Here is a 24,151-nt window from a genome sequence, read left to right as displayed (position 1 = left end):
TAGATTTAATAATTTGTCCCCTAATTTAAGATACATTGTAGAAATGATTTACAATCCATTCCTCATTTTAGTTAAATTCTGGCCACAGTTTAGAATTCGTTCCCTTAACTTAATCCATTACAAATCATGCCCATGATGTACTAATTGATTTAATCCAAACAAGCCAAAGATTTACTAAAACTAGGGTCAAAAATGTTTGAATTTATTTTCTGGCATGTCATGTGCTTGGCTCCATGCTCTCTAAATGGACATACACTGACATACACTCACACACACGAGTAAGTCTGAAGGTAGAAAATGAACAGCAAGCTGGTGAGTCAGTGTGCAGGAGTGGAAGATAATAATCAATGAAGGAAACGACCGAGAATGGAAAAATCCAAGAATAGCTCTCTAACCCCCCCTCCCCCCTTTTCCCATATCCTCTCATTTCTCCTTTTTATATTTGTCTGCATCTGCATCGCTTCCTCTGTGTCATCACATTTCTTGACAGCTCAAGGTTAAAAATCAGAAGGGGTCAGGATGGGTGACAGGTCGATTAGTGAGATTGACTTTGGAGTTCATGTAGACCTTTTTTGTTTCTATGCAGCAGTGCATAAAAAAACAAGTTATCAAATCCAAAAATACATTTTAAGACACTTAGACATTTTTTTTCTAACATTTTGCCATACATATTTTAGCATTTTTATGCTACTTCGATCTGAAAACACACCTCTAGTTCAGTCCCTGTCATTAACTCCCAGTCTATTTGCTTTGCTGTACAGTATTCCTTGTATTTTTTACTACACCACTCATAAATTCACACTTCTTTGCCCTTTAAACACACGCACATGAGTGATTTATCGAATGCTGAGCCACCAGCTAATGCTGAATCTAACATGCAAAGCAAACAAATTTTTAAATGTCAGCGGACACGGATCCATAAAACGCACACAGGTGCGTAAACTCTTAATAAGCACCGAGAGAGATTAGCACCAGTAGTTCAAGCCTGATTTGATTGGAACCTTGGTGCAACTTCACCTCATTAGTCGACAACAACGTACAGCTACAAAAGGAAACGAACATGTGATCTCTTCAAACCGTAATACAATAGATTCAAGTATTCAGAAAACAACATGCCGCCTTCTGGGTCGTAGATGTGCAGTTTAAAAAGCAATGCTGTGCTTAATGGCAACAGATCTGATATACGCAGATGAAATGAAGCCTGAACAAAAACAAATTAACATTATATTAAACCGAAAGAAAGAAATCTCACTTTTCTTTATTTTAAGAAATGTTACTGTTGCTGCTCTTAAATACTACATAAAAGAAGTTCAATTCATCCCTTAGTTTGTAAAAGCTTACAAAATTGTTTACAATAACGCATTTTCAATGGAGGTCTAACTGAACCACATTAAAATACACACTGTTTTGATACTATTGCCTCAATACTTTAACATTGCATGCGTTAATATAAATTTAATTATAACAAACAAAAAAATGTAAGTACATTAAAAATAAATAAATAAACAATCAAAATAAATAACTGTATAAGGAATTGAAGATAATTTATCAAACCATAAAATCACATACATTTTTATCTGAGAGACATGAAATGTGTACTTTTAAAGAACTTTTAAAAATGATCTAACGACAAAAATAAAATAAAAAATAAAATAAATAATTAAATTTGAATCTATAAAAATAAATAACTACATAAAATACATAATAAAAAAAAGTACTTAAACTTTACAAAGACATGTGGATAAACTGAAGACAACATCTTGAAGCAGCACTATGTACTTTTTGGCACACGGGGTTAATAAACAGAACTGCACGCATCCCGCAGAAGAACACTCTAACCAGAGCCACTTCTCTATGTTTAGGTGTATGGCGATTCACACAGGTATGTGTTAGTGACAACTAGGGTTGGGTACAGAAACCCGGTGCCAGTATGGTGCCTCATTTCAGTGCCTCTAAAATGCCTGGGCGATCGATTGAAATATTTGTCCTGGTTCTCCGAAATGCACACCAGAAGCATGATGTCGCTAGGCTTTTTTAGTGGGACTATAGCATTTAGCTCCATAAACTGTACACAAATTTGCGATCGCCTCAGAGTCAGCCCCCTTAAGTTTCATATGAAACCGGCGTCAGACCGGTCTCCTCTCCATCTTTCACCGCGCTCTTCAATCTGCAGACCGCGGCGGAGAAGCGCGAGCAGACTCAAACAGAAACAGAGGACATGAGGTCTGTGTTTATCGACAGATTGTTAGAATATCCGTATCTGTGCAGTTCTTTGTCATAAATAAAGTTTACAAAAGGTCACGAGGGAGCAATCGGTTTCTCATCTACTGTAAAGTTTTCGCTCCGTTCACCGCTCATCACACTGTTTCCTCTGGCGAAAATCTAACCCTTAACACATATGAACACATACTTTAGTTATACTTATTTAAATTTACTTAATTTTATTAAACACACTTTATACATACCCTATTCTGCAAAAGTCTTGTTGTCTGTTGTCAGACTTCTGCTTGTGCATTCAACAATCTCACTAGATCATTATTAAAATGAATGGCAAAATGAATGTTTGGAAATGTAAACTGACATTTCCTACTGACATACTACAGCAAAAGATATAAATAACTAACTTAAAACCCTTTTTGTGGGGTGAAAATACTATGTGCCTAAGACTGTACTTTACAAACGACATTGTTGCTAGTTTATAAAGAATGAGCATACAGTAATTCACTGAACTGATTAAAGACAGTGCCAGACAGCACTCATCTGAACTAAATATCAGAGAGATTGACAGAGATACAGTAGAAACATTATGTGTGGTTTTGTATTAAATAATGACCCAGATCGTGAAATCATTTATTAGCCTTAGAGTAAGGGAAGCTTGGGAAATGAGAGCATCCAAGGAGCGTGTGAATGCTATGGATTTATTTTAAATGTTCTGTAATGCTATCCCTTTTAGGCTTTATTTATTTATTTATTTAAAAATATATTTTTTAAAGTATCGGTTCAGGCACCGTTTAGGTATCATTTTAAAAGTATCGAAATGACACCGATATCTTATAAAACCCAATCGATACCCAACCCTAGTGACTATTCAGGATAAGACAAAAATCTGGTTTTGAAGATGAATTCATGATGTTTTCGCTCATTACATACAATACAGAAATAGGTACATATCGCTGCTTTAAGCATAATCTTCAGTTCCCTGATTTTACTCCACCATAAGATCTCAGTTAGATGCCAAATGTGCCAATTAATGTTGGGCTCAAGCCGCCTAATTGCACTAATCTGCTAACGGCAATAACGATGAAAAGGGCCGTCCGTGAAGACCACCCACCACATCTCTTTTACTCCTCCTGTCCCCTGGGGAAAGCCTAGTGACAGATAACACGAGGGCAAGCCAGTTGGCCAATTTCCCATCAACCCCTGACCTTTCTGCAATGTCTTCAAAGCCTCTGATGACGGACTGAAGCCACCTGTGCTCAGGAGATTACGGTAAAGGGCAAAGGATTAAAGGCAATAAACTGCGTACCTCGATTAGGAGAAACACGCAACACAACGTGTAATTGTTAAAAAAGAAAGTCTCATTAAATTCCAAAAGAAAAGCCCTGGGTTGTTTGTCATTTGGAAGCCATTAAGTTGAGAAATATCATAAGTGACTTATGGGATACAAAATGCAGAGGCAAGTAGTATGTAGTCTTGAGCAAATTCTGACAAATATATACAAAGTACCATATTTTCTTGAACATAAATCACTTTTTATCATCTGAAATGTGTTGCAACTTACATACCAAAGTGGCATTTAGATTTATGCTGAATGAGAGAAGTACATGAGCTCAAGTTCATTTATACAGCAAATGTCCCAAATGGCGATATTACTTTACATAAATTTAAGGAATGCATTTAATGAATAGCAGTAATTTATGTTTATTTGATACTTTTCTACTTCTATTCTGTACTAAATGCCATTATACATAAAGGATTTGTTGCTCAGTGACTGGAATTAACATACATGGTTGTAATGTTCGGTTTCATTTACTAGTATTTTACATTATTCCTGAATTTTATTATATAATTGGCCTTTTTTTGACACTGTGCGACTTATAGTCAGGTGCATCTCATTTTTAGGGAATTAAGGTATTGTTATTTCTGCAGAATTGTACAGATTCTCCTCAAAAATGTTATTTTTTTCTATATTAAGGAGATCTTGCACCTTAAATCAATTATGTATGACATGCTTGCAGAAGATTATTCGGTAACACTTTAGTATAGGGTCCAATTCACACTTATAACTACTTGCTTATTAGCATGTCTATTATTTACATATTGGCTGTTTATTAGTGCTTATAAAGTACATATAATGCATGACATCCATAATCCTACCCAATACCCTAAACTTAACAACTACCTTATAAACTATTAATAAGCAGCAAATAAGGAGTTAATTGAGGCAAAAGTCATAATTAATGGTTAGTTAATAGTGAGAATTGGACCCTAAAATAAAGTGTGACCGATTATTCTATTAAAAATAGAAAAGTTGCAACTCAACTCACCATTTAGAAGAAAAAAAAAGATAATACACTTAGAAATGTTTCTCTTAGATGCAAATATGTGCAAATTAAAGTACATGAACAAAAACAAAGAAATTGTTAGGACCTTTTATAAATGCAAGACTGAAGAAGGTCTGCTGGGACTAAAACGTTTTGGGAACAAAAGCGTTCATCCAAATCATCTGCTCAAGGAATCTGGGACCCAGCAATTCATTTTTGTTTGTAAATGTCCCTCTGAGGACTTTCAAGGTTTTTGGGCAATTGTTGAGACCACGCATGTCCACATGTCAGAGAACACAGAAAAAACTATTTGTTTCTTATGAAAGAAAATCATACGCGGCTTTAAAATCTTTCCTGAGAAATTAAGGATGGTGGAAATAAAACACAACTGAATAGAATAATATTAATCAAATGTGTCATAAATTGTGTAAACAGCCATTGTTAAAAGCCACAGAGATGAAGCTGTCATGGCCAAACCCCTATACATTTGCTATCTCTGAAAACCAGAGATAAAACTCTGGCATATATGGTCTCAGTGAAATTCACAAAAAACAAACATCCTCTAGAAAATAAATATAGAAGTGGTCCCTCTAATAATAAAAAAAGAAAAAAAAATAGAATAGCAATATTTCTTTAAATAAACAAACAAACATTTATTATTATTATTTAAATACACAAAATAAAAATGTATTATAGAATAAATAACATAAAATAAATAATATTATAAATATTATAAATACTAGCATTTATGGCTCTCTTCATTTCTTAGATTTTAAATGTTCTAGTGTAAAATCACAAGGGAACCCTAAAGCTTCTCTTTTGTTAATGAGCGCTTCTCAATACAAGTAAAGGAAAATGTTTGGTGAATTTTGCATTCCTAAATGCACCTTAACATTTGTTGTAGGGCTTTTAATTTGTTGTAAACCAAGCTGCTCCGAGAAGCTGAAAATCGGTGGCTAATGAGCTGCTCACGTGTAAAAATGCAGTGCCACACTACACTCTGAAACATGCAGTGCATCCCTGCATATTTATTTAATGGAGGAAAAACCACACCGTGCCATATTGTGATTTTGGCAGCATCCAAAATCTCATACTCTGTTGGGGAGGTATTTTTTTGAATAAGTAATTACTTCGCGACCACAAGGAGTATGTTCTATATTGTATGAGTGTGTGTAGTATGAATGTAATGTGGATGAACTACATTCGCCATTTTGACAACATGTGACCGGCATCGCGTCCACTGCCATTCATAAATCCTATCCTGTGGCCTCATGGGATAGTAAAGTGTTCATCGTATGCACACTTCAGAATCTTGCCGGAAGTAATCTAATCTAATTGCCTACTCTTTTATGTGTACTATGAATTCGGACATACTTCTTTTGTCACATACTGTTTTTCATCTACTATTTAGTAGGTAGGAATCTGATTTCGGATGATTTCGATAACTCATTCAGCCCTAAATTATAGCATCAGTTACTTTTAAGCTTAGCTAGCACTGACCTGCAGGGCATTGTAGAGCAGCTGATGTTCAAACTTCTTGATTCCCAGGATCTGCTGGAACATGTCGTACAGCTGTTCTTTGCTGAGGATGAGTTCGGATACAGCGCTGAAGGGCATGCGTCCCTGTGGCCGCCGCTGGTCCTCTTCTCCTTTGTAGATGGCGTCGTATTTAGTGATCCAGGAGCTGAGGACAGTCTCTTTGCTCAGGCCGTCGATCTCGGGCAGGCTGCGCACTCGACGCTCGATGTTCTTCTTGAAGATCTCGCGGAAGTCACTGGCAGAACAGCCTCCACTCTGTACCATGCGCGCCACTCGCTCGCTTTTCAAGAAGCCCTGAGGAAAGAAACCATGACAGGGTCAATCCATCGGTACACTCATTAACACAAGGAAGTTTGATTTTTATTGTCTTTTACGCATTACATTAGAAATTCAGTTTATACATAAAATGAATGCACTTCAATAATTTATATGAAGAAAGTGTTTTTCATTTCTGAATGAATATTTAATTGATGGTTATTTGAATGAACGAATGAATGACTTAATGAATAAAAATAAAAATCTGAAAATAAAATAGTAATGGATGGTTACACCCAGTGTTTGGAATAACGGCATTTAAAAGAGTAACGACATTATTTTTTCAGTAACGGGGTAATCTAACTAATTACTTTCCTCGTCGTTACAACGGCGTTACCATTACTGAAAGTTAAATGCGGTGCGTTACTATGCATTGATTTAATAAACTATGTAATCCGAACACACCCCTGGCTCACACAGCGAGTGAGCAGGTTGGTTAATAACACAGACAGTAAGGTTAATAACGAGATAAGCAATTATGATTGGCTAAGGCAGAGTCATGTGTTTCATGGTAGCCAATCAGAGCCAGTGTTTTTACACACATGCCGGCACACGTGCCAGCGGCGCCAAACACACACACACACACACAAACGCAACAGCTACACAGAGATGCACCGCAGCAGCAGAAATGGCGAGTCAGGAGAAATCCGATGAAAAGTTGGCATTTTCAAGGTGGAGATATAAGCGCTACTTCAAATTCATTGTGGTCAAAACCAAGAACGTGCATGTAATGTGTACATGTAATGGGTGACACGCATCTACAAAGCTAGTGGCCACAAACACTTTTCTTACAAAGATAATACTTGAAGTGCAGGATAAAACTCTGTTGACGTGCAATAAATATCGAAAGTTATGTTTGAACACCTGTCTGTTCTACTCTTTTCAACTGACTTGTGAAAACTGCAACAAAAAACAAAAACAAATTCTTTGACATACAGCAACTTTGTTTTTTGTTTTTTTACAGTAATGCAAATAGTTACTTTCCCTGGTAACGAGTTACTTTTATTATAGAGTAATTCAGTTACTTTTTGGAACAAGTAGTGAGTAACTATAACTAATTACTTTTTTAAAGTAACGTTCCCACAGTGGTTACAGCCCATTACGTTTTATTACCCTAAAGTCAAAAATGGTGTAAAATCTTTCAAAACCATATGAAACCAATATGGAAGTTCCTAAGAACTTGGCAGATGCATTCTACACTAGATCTCAACAGCATCTTTGTACAAAGGGTTTTTCCTGGACAGCTAACATCATTTACAGCACCTTTAATAAAGCTCACTGTACTGGTTTTGCATAAATTTGCTCTTTTTAAGGACATAATTACTTCACAAATGGGGTCTCTCACTCAACAAGTGTTTCCATGCATTCATCATTAGAAACCAAAGATACACTAGGAACGAATTGACATAAGCCAAAATTCGTTGCAATCTTCAAAGCGGCAGAGCAGTGCACTTTCAGAAAACACAATGATTCATATGAGAGAGGAAATGCCCCACTGCGAGAGCTTCAAATCTGCACAGAAGACCACAAAAACACTTCACCACTTTTCAGTAATTTTATTTATTTTTTTATTCGGTGACCGTGCCTGGGGGAAACAGAAGCTGGTGAGGTGCGATGTAAGCGGCAGATGGAGATGAATCGCCGCTCCTAACCGCGAGTAATGGAGCAGAACAAAGACACTTCAGCTGCCTCGTCTCAAAAAGGCGGGGGAATATAGGGTGTCGAAACCGCTGCGATCGAGTAAGACGACAGAGATCGGAGCGCAACAGGAGGCAGTTCTCATAAAGAGGGAAGCTCCACTCAAATTGCTTTTACGTACTTGGACACCTGTAGAGACTACAAAGATCATATTTTTCTGTCAGATTTGAGGAATGTGTTCATTTTAAAACATGATTTTAAACATAAAATCTACATTCGACGTTAAGTGAAACAGAAATACAAACAGGATACATGCAATACGAAGATATTTAACTCTGCTTGGTGAATACAATACAGACAAAAGCTTTGAAATTCCTTATTGGAAATGCAAAAAGCACTTGCTTGTTTGTCCATGAACAGTTCATTGGTTCCATTAAAAGCCCATTCAAACGGTGATAAAAACAATGATATTGGATATCTTGCAGTGCTTCTTAGTACTTGAATGAGTCAGTGAATAAGTGGCTTACTTTCCCGTAGAGAAAATTAATAGCTTCTCCGGCCTCAAAAAGGACATGCAGGTGAAGTGACAGACAGGCGGCCATGCTGAGAGGAAACGGGCCTGCTCGTTTTCTCTGAAGCAGTCAAAAACTCAATGCAGGAAAACTATTCTGATACAGCTAGAAACAGATGTAATTCAGTTTCTTTAAAGAAATCTCTGTTATAAAGCCATCATTTATGCAATTAATTCACTTATCTCTTTATATATATATATATATATATATATATATATATATATATATATATATATATATATATATATATATATAAAAGTAATCAATGAGAATCAGACAGCATGTCCTGTACTAGGACATATTATTTTACATATGTTTCAGTGTTGATTCTCTAGAAATGCCGATTGGTCAATACGGAGTTCGAGTTGTGATAAAGTGCACAATATGTTAAGTCATGATGTCAGTCACAATCTTTGTTTAATTTGAGGCACCACATCGAGGAATTGGCAACATTAATGAAATTATTAATTTAAATATAACAAATCTAATAATTGAACTACATATTAAATTGACAAATACAGTAAACAGTAGAGTTTCTAATCAGCTAAATATGACGGTGTTTTTGTACCACGTTAAAAAAAGAATTCTAATATTATGAGATTGAAGTCTTGAGAAATGTTTTGAGAAAAATTATTGAGAATTATTAGAAAGTCATAGCGATATGAGTATAAAGTCAAAATATTGAGAATGAAGTAAATATAATGATAACAATTTAAAAGGTGAATTAAATAAACTTTTATATTTGGTTACTTATTTGCCTATTTCAAAAGTGATTAATTTTTATTATGAATCCTTTATGGGTATGAAAAAACACAATACTTAAAACATTTTCTTTTTTACTATTTATTATTTGAATATTTAAAAAATAAATATGTTTATAATATTAAAACATGTAAGCATTTTTATTAAAACAATAAGAAACCCAAGGCATTTCAAGTCCCCTAACTTCAGTATGGGCTACATTGAAACCAAATAAATTCCCTATTTACTGTTTTGCAGAGAAAATAAATGCTAAATTCAAGTTGACTGACAGGCAAAACTTAAAAAGGACCGAATGCTACTTTAAATGCATTAAATCAAGACAGCAAACTCAGTGCTTCAGACAGTTTTATTTCCTTAACCTCCTCATATGCAGCTGTCCAACCTGTACCACCTGTATTATTTCTACAGAAGACTGCGAGAGCTTATATAATATACGCCTCTACAGACAGTTGCAACTACACAATGGTGTCCAATGCCTCCATTTTGTGGTGGTGAAAATGTCAAACATTATTACTAATGAATCGGCCACCAAGGGATTTCCTCTCTCCCTGCTGCTTGACTTAATTGGTGGTTTAAAATCTCATTCAATTATTTATAACCAACAGTGTGCAGCGCTGTGCTCCGTCTGCAGTGAAGAGATTAATAAGATACAGAGCCATTTGTGTAATTAAAGCTAATATGAGGAATTAATCCTGGCAGAAGAATGTGGGAGAACATCGTAAGAAAGATTGTAGATTAGGACAGGAATCCCGGTCGAGCTGCCATGCTAACAGTAGGAGCAAGTTATTAAGGATGACTGTGAGATTAAATTGGCGTATTTGACTTCATAGGGGGCGGCATGTCTGCGATAGACACTAGGGAGATATTATGAGCATGTGAGAGACAAAAAGTCTGGAGGGTGATGATTAATAATCAGAAAAGGTTTAGTTCCCGTTCAACCCGGTTCTTGACGCATACAGCGCTATGATTTCCATGAAACTGAAAACACGGACGGAATGTCAAAATCCAGTCATGAAAATGAAACTTACATTTAAATATTGACAGTCACGGAATTTGTCAAAGTTAGAATAAATTAATCAAATCAAATCTCTATATGGACCAGTATCTGTAAATGTTAAGCCACAAAAGTTGGTTGAAATATAAATCCTGCATGTTCTGCACGTCTCTGTGTGAATGAATGAATGGCAGAAACGTGCGGGTTTGTTTACTACATAGACTGAAGCGTGTGACGCTTGCTGTAATTTCAGCATCTGTAGTCTCAATGAGGACATAAATACATAAACAACATCATCAGAACTGTTCTGAGTCACTTCAGAACGTCACTTCATTTAACCTTTCCTTTGAGTAAAACCAGTGTAAATTTAAAGGTATTAACGGTAACCCGTCAAAACAAAAGTTCATTTTTACATAGAAATATTTTATTTTTTTTATGCTAGAAATATTACTATTATTTAGTAGAATGTATATGATACTGCTACTACTGTTGAACAAATGTATAAAACTTTTTTTAAGAAATAAATCACACAATATTTCTTCCATGTTTTAATTTTAATAGCAAATCCCTTTTATTTACCAAAAAATAAAATGTGTTTAAATTTCATTAATTAAAAGACAAATTAAATTTGGGTAAAACTTGTATAATGTTTTTCAAAATTATATTACATGTAGAAAAACTTTAAACACAATTGTTTATAGGTATAAAGAATGACATTGGTTTTATTTTTAGTGATAAGAAGTTTATTTTTAATTAGCATATTTTTGTGTTTTGCTTTGGTACTTAAATTGGTACTGAGCAGTGTTGTGGGTACAAAGTAACGCGTTAGAGTACTCTAATTACTTTTTTCCTGAAATGTGTAACTTAACGCGTTAGTTTCGTGCGGAAGAAATCAGTAACTTCGTTATTTTTTAAATAAAAAAATCCGTTATTTTAAGGAAAGGAAAATCCCGACTGCAGCCTGCTTTTTGTCAGACAGTAGTCCTAGGTCTACTGTGCCACCTGCGGATGTATCAGCGGAGCCGAAGCTCTGTGATCGTAAAGTCAATGGCTGTGATGCGTCTGTGCCCTGCGCCTGACCTTGTGTGTGTGTGTGTGTTTTTTTTTTTTTTTTTCGAACTCCCGTCTAGATGGCAGAGAGGACAGCGTTTGGTTTATGGAAGTACGCACATTATTTTCAATTTGTCAACGAAAAAGAAAAGAACATAACGGTAAAATGCACACTCTGTGAGTGACACTTTAATAATAATTAGTTCGGCTATTAAGCTATTTGTCATTTGCCTGTGTGGCAGTGAAGGATTTAATTCGGTCGGTTTGTTATGATTTTTGTTTGACAGGCAGCTGTTAATTTCTGTTAGATCGTTGGCTGGCTGGTTGTTCATCATTTCTAAATGGATTTAAATCTGCAATCCTGTTTAAGGTTGTGTTTACAAGTAAGCATACTTGTACTTTGATAACTGCATTATTTAAAGTTAAAGAAAAATCAGGAGTTATCTTGTGGTGCTCATAATATACAGTAGCCTAGGCTACCCGGGCTGGGTAGGTGCGAATTTTGATTAATAATATGTTCTGTGATAATAAATAAATAAAACGCCATGTGGAATAGCCTATTGCTGACTGTCTTTCCTGTTATTGTTATCCTTCAGTGTTAATTTAGTCGGATGACTGACGTTATTCATTGTCGGGAGTCACGACTTCTAGGTGCATTTAAAGGGGCCGGGGGCTGTGTCTGTCATGTGTGAGCCGCTGAGAACTGCTTTTAATTTTTGGTAACGCATGAGTACTCTAACGCGTTACTTTTATGAATAGGTAACGCTGTATCATAACTGATTACTTTTAATTGATGGTAACGTTGTAACCTAACTAACTACTTTCCAAAGTAACTATACCCAACACTGGTACTGAGAACTATGGATTTTCACTGGTATTCACACGGCACCGAATACTGAAATTTTGGTACACTAGTCTGCTTTATTGTCAATTCTTCCATATGTACAGAACACACATACAGAGAATTGAAACTGCATTAATTTCAGACCCTTGGTGCATACAGATAACACTAACAGAGCATAAAAATACAGATAGATACAGATTAAATATAGAATTCAACTATTCTAATAAGGGCATGTAAAAAAACTAAAACAAAATAAAGCTATATAAATAAAGCTCAGAGAACAGTTCTTTATTTAAATTGACTGAAGAGGTAGTTGAATGAGGTAGTGAGCAGACCAATGCCGCAGTTTGTTAGTGGGAGGGGGGAGTGAAAGGACCTAGGGATGTGGGAGCTCGGGGTAGGGGGCAAAAGAGGGGAGGGGGTTCAGAGTTCAGTCATGCCTGGGGCAGAAGCGGGGAGGGGAGCAAGGTCGGGAGGGAGATCAGTTTCCTGCACACCCAGTGTGCTGCTCACTCTCTCCACAGTCGCACCATTGATGGTCAGAGGAACATGTTGAGTGTGCACTCTCATTAAGTCAACAACAATCTCCTTCATCTTCTCCACATTCAGAGAGCGATTATTGTCACTGCAACACCCGGCCAGACACCTTACCTCGCTCCTGTAGTTGGTCTCAACTCTGTTGCTAATGAGACCCACAACACTTGTGTCATCAGCAAACTTAAAGAAGGGGTTGGAGTTGTGTGATGGTGAGCAGTCGTGGGTCAGCAGAGTGAAGAGGAGAGGGGGCTCAGCACACATCCAAGGGGGGCCCCAGTGTTTAGTTGCTGCCGAAAGTTTCATCACCTGGTCACTGGGAGGAGGTTGAGCCTTCTGTGCAGTGGTCTGTTTTGTTTTCTAAAAGCAATGAAAAAGGTTGTTCAGCTCGTTCAGCAGGGAGATGGTGCTGTTACAGGTCCGTGGTGGAGCCTTGTAGTCCTAATCATCTATATCCCCTGAAACAGGCTCAGAGTGTCTCTGCTGTCGCTGAATCGATGGGCTTTCCTCCTGGAGTACGGTCTCTCAGCCTCTCTGATGCTGTGGGATAGGTTGGACCCAGCTGTCTTCAGGCCCACCTCATCTCCAGCTCTGAAGGCAGTGTTCCAAGCCTTCAGGAGTCTGTAGACCTCCCCGTCATCCACGGCTTCTGGTTGGCCCGAACAGTTATAGTCTTTGTGACTGTTAAATCATCTGTACACTTGGTGATGTAGGCAGTGACAGTCTCAGAGTACTCTTGGAGGTCTGTGGTGTTATTGTGTGTGGCAGACTGCTTAAACATATTCCAGTCAGTGGTGTCAAAACCACTTGAAGAGCCTCTTGAAGAGCCTCTGACGACCCTTCTGCCACACTTGTATTTGTTTGTGAACTGGTTTGCCGACTTTAATGAGCGGTCTGTATGCAGGCATTAGCATGACAATTATTTGGTCTGAGGCACCAAGGTGGGGGAGGGGGAAGGCCTTGTAAGCTCCTATCTGGTTGGTTAAAAAAAAAGTCCAGAGTGCTGTTTTGGGGTGTGTTTGTGTATTTTTGAGAAAACACTCTTTAAGTCTGCGTGGCTGAAATCCCCAGCTAAGGGGTTGGGCTGTATGCTGGTCACTGATGTGCTGGTACAGTTCATTTAGTGCCTCGCTCCTGTTGCTGTTGCTGGAGCTGGGAGGGATGTATACAGCAATGAGCAGTATGGCTGTGTATTCCCTCGGTAGATAGAATCGCTGGCACTTAATAATCATAAACTCCACCAGGGGTGAGAAGTGTTTGCAGACCACAACAACATCGCAGCACCAGGCATCATTGATGTAAACACAAAGCTCGCTGCCGCGGGTCTTACCTCCTTCGACAAGAACCTGGTCTGCTCTATAGCATGTCAACTGATCGAGAAGTCCGGAACACTGTTGCTGAGACATGTTTCCCGTGAACACAAAAACACAACAGTCTTTTATAGTCCTCTGTTTAGTAGTCAGATGTTTATTGTCCAAAGAGAGTACATTAGCCAGTACCATTGTGGGGATAGCTGGCTTGTTTGGGTTAGCCGTTAGCTTAGCCCAGATACCTCCGTGCTTACCCCTCTTCTGCTTCCTCTCACGCCGCTTGTGGCGCCTCTGCTGTGGGAGAAATGCAATATTGGGGGCTGGTGATGGTGTAGGCTTCAGAAGCAGACAGAGATCCTGCAGCTCTTTGGCCAGCGCAGAGTTTAACTCTAAAAATGTGGTTCTGCCGACATCGAGCAGAAACTGAGGACTGTATGCGAGTACAATATAATAAGACGCTTTCGACGAAGTCGCAAAAGACACAGTACAAGCACAGATTAATCCATGATGTGATAAGTGAGGAGAAACCGTTATATCTTGCTCCCGCCCATATTCGCAGCGGCATCCGAAATAATTTCACACCAAGAGAAAACATTACCATCTACAGCCGCGAGAAGGCGATAGGGTATGTAATTTAAAGATACTAAATACACTTTCAAAATAAATGATAAAAAAAAAAATAATAATATTAAAATGAACATTTTAAAATGAATTAAAACATTGTTATAACATATATATGCTTCAGTTTGAAAGTTTTCAAAAATAAAATTCAGAGAAATGACTTATGTTTACCAAGGCTGCATTTATTTGATCAAAAATATAGGAACCAGCAAAACTGTACAAAATTATTAAAATTTTAAATAACTGTTTTCCATTTTAATATATTAAAAAATATAATTTATTCCTGTGATGCAAAGCTGAATTTCCCAGCAGTCATTACTCCAGTCTTCAGTGTCCTTCAGATCCTTCAGTGTCTGTTCATGATCCTTCAGAAATCTGTCTAATATGTTGATTTAGGTGCTACTGTATTTAAGTTTAATTTGCCGCCTAAACGGAATGCTACAAATCAACCATTTACAGGTTCCTTCACCTATACATTCATTCGACAGCAAGGCAACTCACTAGACTTAAAATGAGCTTATGTAAGAATCTTGATCTCTAACACAGGATATGGATGACTAACAACAACACTCCCATGCCAAAACACAAATGTACAAAGTGTGTAGCGAGGTGAAACGGTTTGTTTGGTATCAAATTTGAACAAATACGAAGCCAACCAAACTAAGCCTGGGGGCTGCGATTCACTACTGATATACCAGACTCTTCAATAGTCAAAAGTTAAAGATTGTTTATAAAGCTGTCTCATAAGGTCTGGAAAAGACTGAGTGCAGCAGACCGTATTATACGCTTCCTCATGAATAAAACATAAATGTTATTCGTACTGGGCAGTGTGAAACATTGAGAACATTTAAAGCTTTTTCTCCCTTGCTTTCTCACTCCTTTTTTTAATCTAGATGGAGTGACACAATCAGCAACTATAGGATGGCTCATAGCTCCAGACCTTGAGAAAATAAATGAGTTGCTCATCATGAGCTAAACTCTTTTGTTTGATCTCTTGAACGATAAGCTATCCCCTTACATGTGTATTTATATGAATACAAATGTTGAGTCACATCTTCCACTGCCCAAAAACCTGCTCCATTTATATATCTATTGTGTTTGTCCCTTTTCACAAATTCGCTCAAGCGTTTCCTCTTATCAGGTTTCCTGTGAACTCAAGCTCTGCTCTCGGACTCGCTCCTGGCAGTCCGATTATTCACATCTGAATGGAAATCTGTGCTTCTTTTCCAACCTCAATCGTTCTTTGAGAAAAAAAAACTGATGGGGAATCACCTCAAACCTGAGGAGGAAATATTTCGTGCACCGTTGATGCAGTTTCGAAGACGTACGGTGTAAGTTTCCATTGGCAACAGAAAGGGACCTAATGACCAAACAGTTTGGCAAGACACAGTATACCACTCAGGAAAGTTTAGATTTGAAAAAGCAGAGAAATAAGGGACTGGAGGTAAAGAGCAAAACAGGATCATGTCTGGACATATGACCAGTCAGAGTCAACTATCCTCTCTAGTCAAACCCCAAAATACAGAACTACAGTATATTCCAGCCTGGTCTCATTGTTTATATGTAGGTATTAGTACACAACGTTTACAGGCATGACAGACTATTTTTCCTACGCACCTATAATTTTTTCAGGTGTGCTAAGTTTGTGTTGATTGAATATTTAAAACATAAAAATATCTAAAAAAAAAAAAAACAGCTAAAAAAATGTTACATATTTACAAATCTATTGTATCATTAGGATATTTGTATCAAAGCACAACAGACGGATAAGTGCAATCACAATCATTTAAGTTGTTAATCACTGAAAATATTATCTAGACTATTATCCAAATCCAATCCGTGAAGGTGCGCATTTCGAATTCAAACACAGCTTACAAAAAACACGCATAAGTGAAGGATTTGATGCTTATGGTGGCTGCTGAGGTCGGAGACGAAGATCCCTAAATAAAGGCTTGAGTTTGTTCGTTTTTCTCACAGTCGAATGGATTCTGACAATTTGGATTAGAGCGCACAAATAAAATGGATTACTTTTGTAGTCATGCGTTTTTGCTGTATTTTATGGTTCTATTGTCAGTCACAGCATGTCGGAAAAAACACCATTTGTGTCCCACGGCAAACAAAGTAAATATTACATGATAAGCAATCGTTAAACGATTGCAGAAATGTTATTCAATTTAAGGATTTAAAGTGTAGCCTTGTGGAACATTGTGTAATCTTTGAAAATAAATTGACAGCCAAAATCAAACAGAACGGAATTAAATGTTATAATTTGTTATAAACTAAAGTTTAACCATTTAATAATGCAATTGAAAAAAATATTGCCATTGATATGACAACTGAATACAATAATAATACATTTAAAGCATGTAAAGTTCAAACGCAAATAATTTGTATTTAGGTGTCGTCAATACGTCAGTATTGTACACTTAAATGCTTAAAATATGTCTGCATTTACATTTAAATTCTGAAATGTGTAAGTAAACATACGTTTTGTCAAAACCATATTTTTACATCAAATACATATGAATCATCATGAGATCCCACTGAATATTAAGTTTGTCTGGAGAATCTTTTAAATGCAAAGAAAGTGTGGAGTTAAGTATACAACTAGAACCAAAAAGAGAAAGGCAGAAAAGTAGTGGGTATAGGGAGTTTTTCCATTAGTTTTGGAGGACAAAAGCAGAGCAACGGTGCAAATGAGCATTAGAAGGAAATGTAGAATGGGATTGAGAGAGAAAGAGGGCCAAAAACCTATACTTATGACTCTGACAGGCTTCAAAGTCAGCGCCTGCAGCTATTCTGTTTGCAATGCTGTCAAACAGTAATCCAATTGAGAACCACAGGGTGGTAAACACATGGGAAAAAGAGTAAGAAACAAATGTGAGATAGAGAGAGAGAGAGGGAGAATGTGGAGGGGCAAAGGGAAAAAAAATCCCAGCAGATCACTACAACCTCAGACTGAATGTGTAGAGAAATGCCCTGGCTAAAGGGCAAACAACTCTGAACAAAACAAACATATCGGGACTCTTGTCTATTGTGTTGCATGTTTGTGTTAGGAATGTGTTTAAAGGAAAAGCCTGGTTGATTCCTCAAGACACCCTTGTAAGTCAATGATGAAAAAGTCAGAAGCAGAGGGACTGGTCAAAATGTGAGGGTCGCACAACCCAGACACGATGATAAATCAACCATAGAAGTGCTTCATGTTGGTGTTTCATTCTGCACTCAAAACGATTCACTACTTTTCATTGCCACGGTAAACATAATGGCATACACATTCATTTTTTTTATTAATTAAGGTGTGGGCATATTTACCGTGTTCAAATCAAATGATGTTCAAAAATGAAAATTCTGTCATTAATTACTCACCCTTGTGTCGTTTCAAACCTGTAAGACCTTTGTTCATCTGTGGAACACAAATTACGATGTGACACTGGACCACAAAACCAGTCTAAAGTAGCACATGTATATTTGTAGAAATAGCCAATAAAACATTGTATGGGTCAAAATTATTGATATTTCTTTTATGATAAAAATCATTAGGAAATTAAATAAAGATCATGTTCCATGAAGATGTTTTGAAAATTTTGTAATTTACAGTAAATAATCATAACCGTAAATATATCAAAACTTAATTTCTGATTAGTAATATGCATTGCTAAGGACTTTAGGACATCATTCAAATAGTCCATGTGAGATAAGTGGTTCAACCGTAATGCTACAATAATACTTTTTGTCTGAAAAGAAAACAAAAATAATGACTTTAGTCAACAATTTCATTTTCTGGGCTTTGAGCGTGTCAGTTGCATTGCTGTCAATGCAGGGTCAGAAAGCACTTGGATTTCATCAAAAATATCTTAATTTGTGTTCTGAGAATGAACAAAGGTCTTATGGGTTTGGACAAAGCAGCAACTCCCATTTGCTCTTGTGAGGCCAACAAGGAAGTGACTTAAAGGTGACATATTATGCCCCTTTTTACTATATTTACTAAAAGGTTGGTAGATGCACCGGGGACCTGATTATAGCGCCTAAAACCTGGAAAAGTCAGATTTCATGATATGTCACCTTTTAACTGTAATTCACTTGAGTGACAGGTGGATTGCCGCTGCGGTCACCCCCGTTGAGATGTGCTCCCGCCTCTTTGCCCATTTTCGATTTTCCGGGAATGACGCACGTGACGTGCTGCCAAGATGGCGACGGCCGCCTCCGCCCACTTTAAGCTACAAAATCCCTCTTCGAAGCCTATGGGTGACGTCACGGTCACTACATCCATGTTTTTATACAGTCCATGGTTTGAACCGACATGAAGGACAGTAATTAAATGACAGAATTTTCATTTTTGGCGGGCCCATCCCTTTAAATTCTCAAAAAATATATTATTATTAATAGTTTAGGCACAATTTTACACTTTATAAATAATAAGGTTCAATACGTTAACATTAGTTAATGCAGTAGATAACATGAACTAACAACCCTTCATACTCAAGGGATAATTTTTTTATTAATTATACATTCGGGCCAAGAGGCACAGGACTTCTTCACGCCACAAGCACAAACATTACAGACTACTGTGCTGCATTACACAATCAGCCATCCATAAAATGGGTCTTATTTTATCATAACAACTCATAACTACCAGTTATGGCCTTCAGGTGACTCAGACAGCCCTTCTATATGGCAAGAGGGCTGACTTCATTACCTAATACAGCAAATCCTAAAGCCTCTCAACACTAATTTCCTGCCCCGTCTGCCCTCGTCGAGCAGAGCTGAAATCATTTTCATAAACAGCACTGAGAAAATAAGTGATCTAACCTGCGGGGACCTGAACACAGCTTCTGCTCGGCATGATTGGCTATTTTTTCCTTAACAATAGAGAGAGGCTGAAGGTTGAACTTATGAAGGCATTTTATTACTGTTGGCGGTGGGCTCTGAAGTGGACGTGTTAGCATGAATGGACCCAGAAGCATTAAAAATAAAGTGCACAGTGAACTGAAGGAACCTTTATTCTTTGAAGAAGTGTTCAAATGTATTTGTTACAATTTCTTTTTCAAAGCCATGGTAATTTTAGGTTAGTTTTTAATTATGTGATTACCATGTCTAATTTAAATTTAAATCAATGCTTCAGGAGTGAAATTAGAGAAAACACAATTAAGCAAACTATTTAGGAATGCCAATTAAACAGTACTGGGGCGCCTGAAGAATACGGGCGTCTTACTTTTAACTTATGCAAAACTGCACGACTCTTGGTAAAATTAAAGTAAAAGGTCATACGGTGAGTAATGCACCCCAGGATCGATTTGATTCTCACCCCTTTATCCATATCTGGCCCCCAGTTTCTCCTGACCTTTCGGATATCCTTCTAATTCCACAATGGCTTTCTCATCACGCAAAGCTGCAGAGGATGCTGTGAAATGTTTTAGGTGTGTGTATTTCAGCCATGTCCAGCATGTAGTCACGAGCTAGTCTCACAGTCCATCCGCTGGCCAGTTGAATACAAAACTGAACTGGAATGTACTTCTAAGAACTGGAAAGCTAAAATCTGATAAAAAAATCTGCTAGAAACAACATAAAAGACAGAATATTTTTTATATTTGCTTTATGGCATCTTTTTTTTATGAATGAAGGAGAGTATATACTCCTGATGTCTCTAGGAAATGTAATTTTTTCCCCTAATATTTAACCATTGACTATAGCCATTCAACATTACAGTATAATTGACAAATATTGGGTACAGAGATGAAATAAGAAGAAGACGACGACGATGACGACGAAAGAAGAATCAAGTTAGTTGGCTTCACTTAGCAAACAGATGTTTCCTTCAGTTACCTCCATACTTAATTATACCAGTTAAAATGTATTGTATAATCCAGGAGTACCCAAACTCGGTCCTGAAGGGCCGGTGTCCTGCATAGTTTAGATCCATGCCCAACTAAACACACTAATCAAGCTAATCAAGCTCTTACTAGGCATACTAGAAACCTCCAGGCAGGTGTGTTGAGGAAGATTGAAGCTAAACTCTGCAGGACATTTGCCCTCCAGGACTGAGTTTGGGCACCCCTAGTAAAAGCTTTTGTTACTTTCACTGTTCATTTTAATGTCGCATTAGAGCTGCTCCATTGCAGCAGCTCAATACTGTAATCACAAAACCTTTTCCTAAAATACTGCAGGGATTTATACAGTATATGAGTATGTGCATAATATTTTGGTGATGTAATTTGTGTGAGGTGTACTGTACAAGGACCCTCGCATACGAATAAAAATTATAATTTTAAAGCAAGCTAAACATGCGCAGCGCGAACATGTTTGCATTGGTGGAGAAAGAGAGGGACACATATAGCCTAGCGCATTTTCTCGCAGTCTGCTATAGTTTCACTTTTGCTTTAATAGTGTATGCTTGATGTTTAAATAAATGTTAAAGTAAATGCCCCTATAATTTTTGTTTGTATTATATTTACTATTTAGTGTTAATCCAAATGCATGCACTATTTGAGCAAACAGCAATCAAGATCAACAGAAGTGCGCGCTCTCTGACTTTCTATCTCTCTCTCTCTCTCTCTCTCTCTCTCTCTCACGCATCTCTTGCTCTCGTTACTGTCAAATAAATTTAGTAACTTGTTCACTGTTTTGCTTTCTTGCTTTTGACATATCCTACCGAAATACAAACTTTCCACTGATGTCTTTATTATATTCACAATGTATGAAAGCACATTCACTCTCTGACAGCAGATGGCGCTAAATTGCAGAAAATGCAGCCCTCTTCCTGTAAACCCCATAAATAAAGCAGCTGCACTACTTTCTAAAACATATTTAAATAATTTTAAATAGCCGTTTGGATTTTGTGAATTTGCTATGGTGTTCATCACAGTGCCAAATACTTAAATATTTAGACTAAATAGGCTATTTATTTTCCAACTTTTTTTCATTCTAATCTGTACCACAACATGCCCTAGATATTGTTTGAAAGTGCTTTGATTCTTTATTGTTCATTCACACTTTACATTAGGGCTTCATTAGTTAACATAAACTGCCAAAGAAAAATTCTTCTGAACATTTATTAATCTTACGTATTCCAATATTTAATAACACATTGTTAAAATCGAAAGTTGCAGCTGTGTTAATGAGCTGACATGAACTAAGAATTTTTAACAAAGATTAATAACTTGTGTAGCAAATGTAGCTATAACTCAACTTCTTGTAAAGTTATATCGATTGGTGTAAAATTGGTGGTTAGGTTAGCTATACAGATTGGTGTTAATATGTGAAAAACTTTTAACTTTATATATGTTTCTGTATTGCTTACTTAAATGTTCAATTATTTTTGATATAAGAAAAAAGTTATTTAACCTGTTATACTGAATTATGACCACTGTGATAATACCATATATCGTGATAAAAGCATTAGCAATTAACTACGACAGGAACATTTGATACCATCATATCTCTAACACACCCACACACACCCACACACACACACATACATAAGACCTCATAACTGTTCTGCTGTAATCGCTGTTTGCAGACGCATCATGAAATGCAAATCAATGTCTAACCTTTATATAATGTGTTTTTTTCTGGATTTTGTGTTTGGTATTCTGTCTCTATATGTTAAAATCATAGACTGTATAATAACATGGACGTACTGTCGGTGATATCACCCGTAGATTTCTGAAGCCATCGCAATCTTGGTAGCGCGACACCACGCGTCATTCCCAGGTAATCAAAAATGGGCAAAGAGGTGGATGCTAAATCCTGAAACCACACCCATCTAGCTGACGTTGGTGAAAGCAGCACCAATCTACCTGTCACTCAAGTGTCCACGCCCTTAATTATGCAGAACTTTAAGGCTTAATATAATTTAAATGGACAAGTTATAAAAAAAAATCACCCCCTCAAAGTTGTTATGAAGGGCTGAGTTAGCTTTATAGACCAAAACCACATTTTCTACCAGGCTGTAAACATTAATCATGGTTTAGAGCTTCTTCTTAGAGCCGAGAACGCTGTTTGAATCTCTAAATCCATTTGGACTGAACTGTGTTTGTGAACTGAAGATTACTTCAACATTATTTTCATTATGTGAAAGTGATTCCATCAAGACACAAGGGCTCTTATCGCCCAAATAATTTCTGAGAAGAGCACATTATCGAAACCAGTGACATGAATGACACAAAAACTCAACCAGCTCTTTTCTAACAAATTTCCCCCAGCAAATGTTCTTTCCAACAAGCATCCAAGTCAATAAAACTTGGCTACTTGTCATGTATCAGTCTGACAGCCAGTAAAAATAAATGTTATATTATCAAAAGAAAATAGCACACTTCTCCACAAAGGAGGAAAGTAATAGCACACCTTTCTTCAACAAACTGTATGATTTGATGTATCATTCTTGTCTGAAGCATCAATGGAGCAGCAATGAGAGATGCCCTAAAATGTTTCAATATGCCCTAAAAAGCTTAGATTAGGTTTAAGGCTTTGTCTGAATCTCCAAAACAAATTTAATCAATATTGTTCTGAGGAATGACCTGAGGTCAAATGTCTCACCAAAGGGCACAACATTTTTTTTTTACTTTCCAATTCACAAGTCAGAAATCTCACCTATAATGACCAACCCTGAAGTTATACAATCAGGCTTCCACCACCCATATGGTGCCATATCATGACTTTTACATTTTATTAGGCCGTAATGGGAAGGTTGATGTCATTATTGATCAAAATAAGTCTATGGCAACATATTGATGCCATGCACAATGACAAGCAGCCACAGTCAATAAATGGCAAAGGCTGAGGACAGAGGAGGAGCTCATCGGTTTACACACAATAACGCTATTATTATAATTGAAGATTATCTGACAGGTCCTCAGAGTGTTATAAAAGGAAGTGTGTTCTGAATCACTGCGTTTCTGAGCTTAGTGCAGTACAGAGCGGCTTAACTTGGAAAAATAAGTCCTTTATCAAACACAAACAACACGCAGCATCTGCAAATGCAGGTTATTAGAGGAGATAGAAGATTGTGGGAAATAAACAGGTTGGAGGAAATATGCTAGACAACTGGAAAATAAAAATTGATGAATAAATAAAAGAAACCTGAATTTCTCAAACCTGAATTCCAACAGACAAGACTGAAAAAGAAATGTATAAATATACAAAAAAAAACAACATTTACAATTTTAGCTATCAGCCCAAATTTTTATCATAGTAAATAAATACATAAATCCATGTAATCATGGATTAATTTTTTTTATTCAGTCCTAAATTTACTTTTGAATTACTTTTTTAATTTTTTAAACATTATTTTTTATTAATTTTATTTTTACTTCTATCCTTTTTTTTATTTTTGTACTAATAATTAATTGTTGCATTTATTAATAAAAGAAATCTTACATTTTTGTCACGTGTATCAGTCTAAAATAAATAAATAAATAAACAGAAAAGAA

At 36.8% G+C, this 24,151-nt stretch overlaps 1 protein-coding gene across 15 annotated transcripts in view; it reads right to left on the bottom strand.

Annotated features, from left to right (window-relative positions):
* Positions 1 to 24,151, bottom strand: part of cadps2 (Ca++-dependent secretion activator 2) — a 123,725-nt gene that overhangs the window by 72,416 nt on the left and 27,158 nt on the right. For all 15 annotated transcript variants that reach the window (XM_026202844.1, XM_026202847.1, XM_026202848.1 and 12 more), the window contains exon 3: positions 6,045 to 6,377. In XM_026202844.1, coding sequence (XP_026058629.1) covers positions 6,045 to 6,377 — 333 coding nt within the window. The remainder of the gene's footprint in view (positions 1 to 6,044; positions 6,378 to 24,151) is intronic.

The sequence above is a fragment of the Carassius auratus genome, chromosome 25, assembly GCF_003368295.1.
Source record: "Carassius auratus strain Wakin chromosome 25, ASM336829v1, whole genome shotgun sequence".
NCBI classification, from domain to species: Eukaryota; Metazoa; Chordata; class Actinopteri; order Cypriniformes; family Cyprinidae; genus Carassius; species Carassius auratus.
The sequence above is the reverse complement of the archived record's forward strand: the minus strand, read 5'-3'. Positions and strand labels throughout refer to the sequence as shown.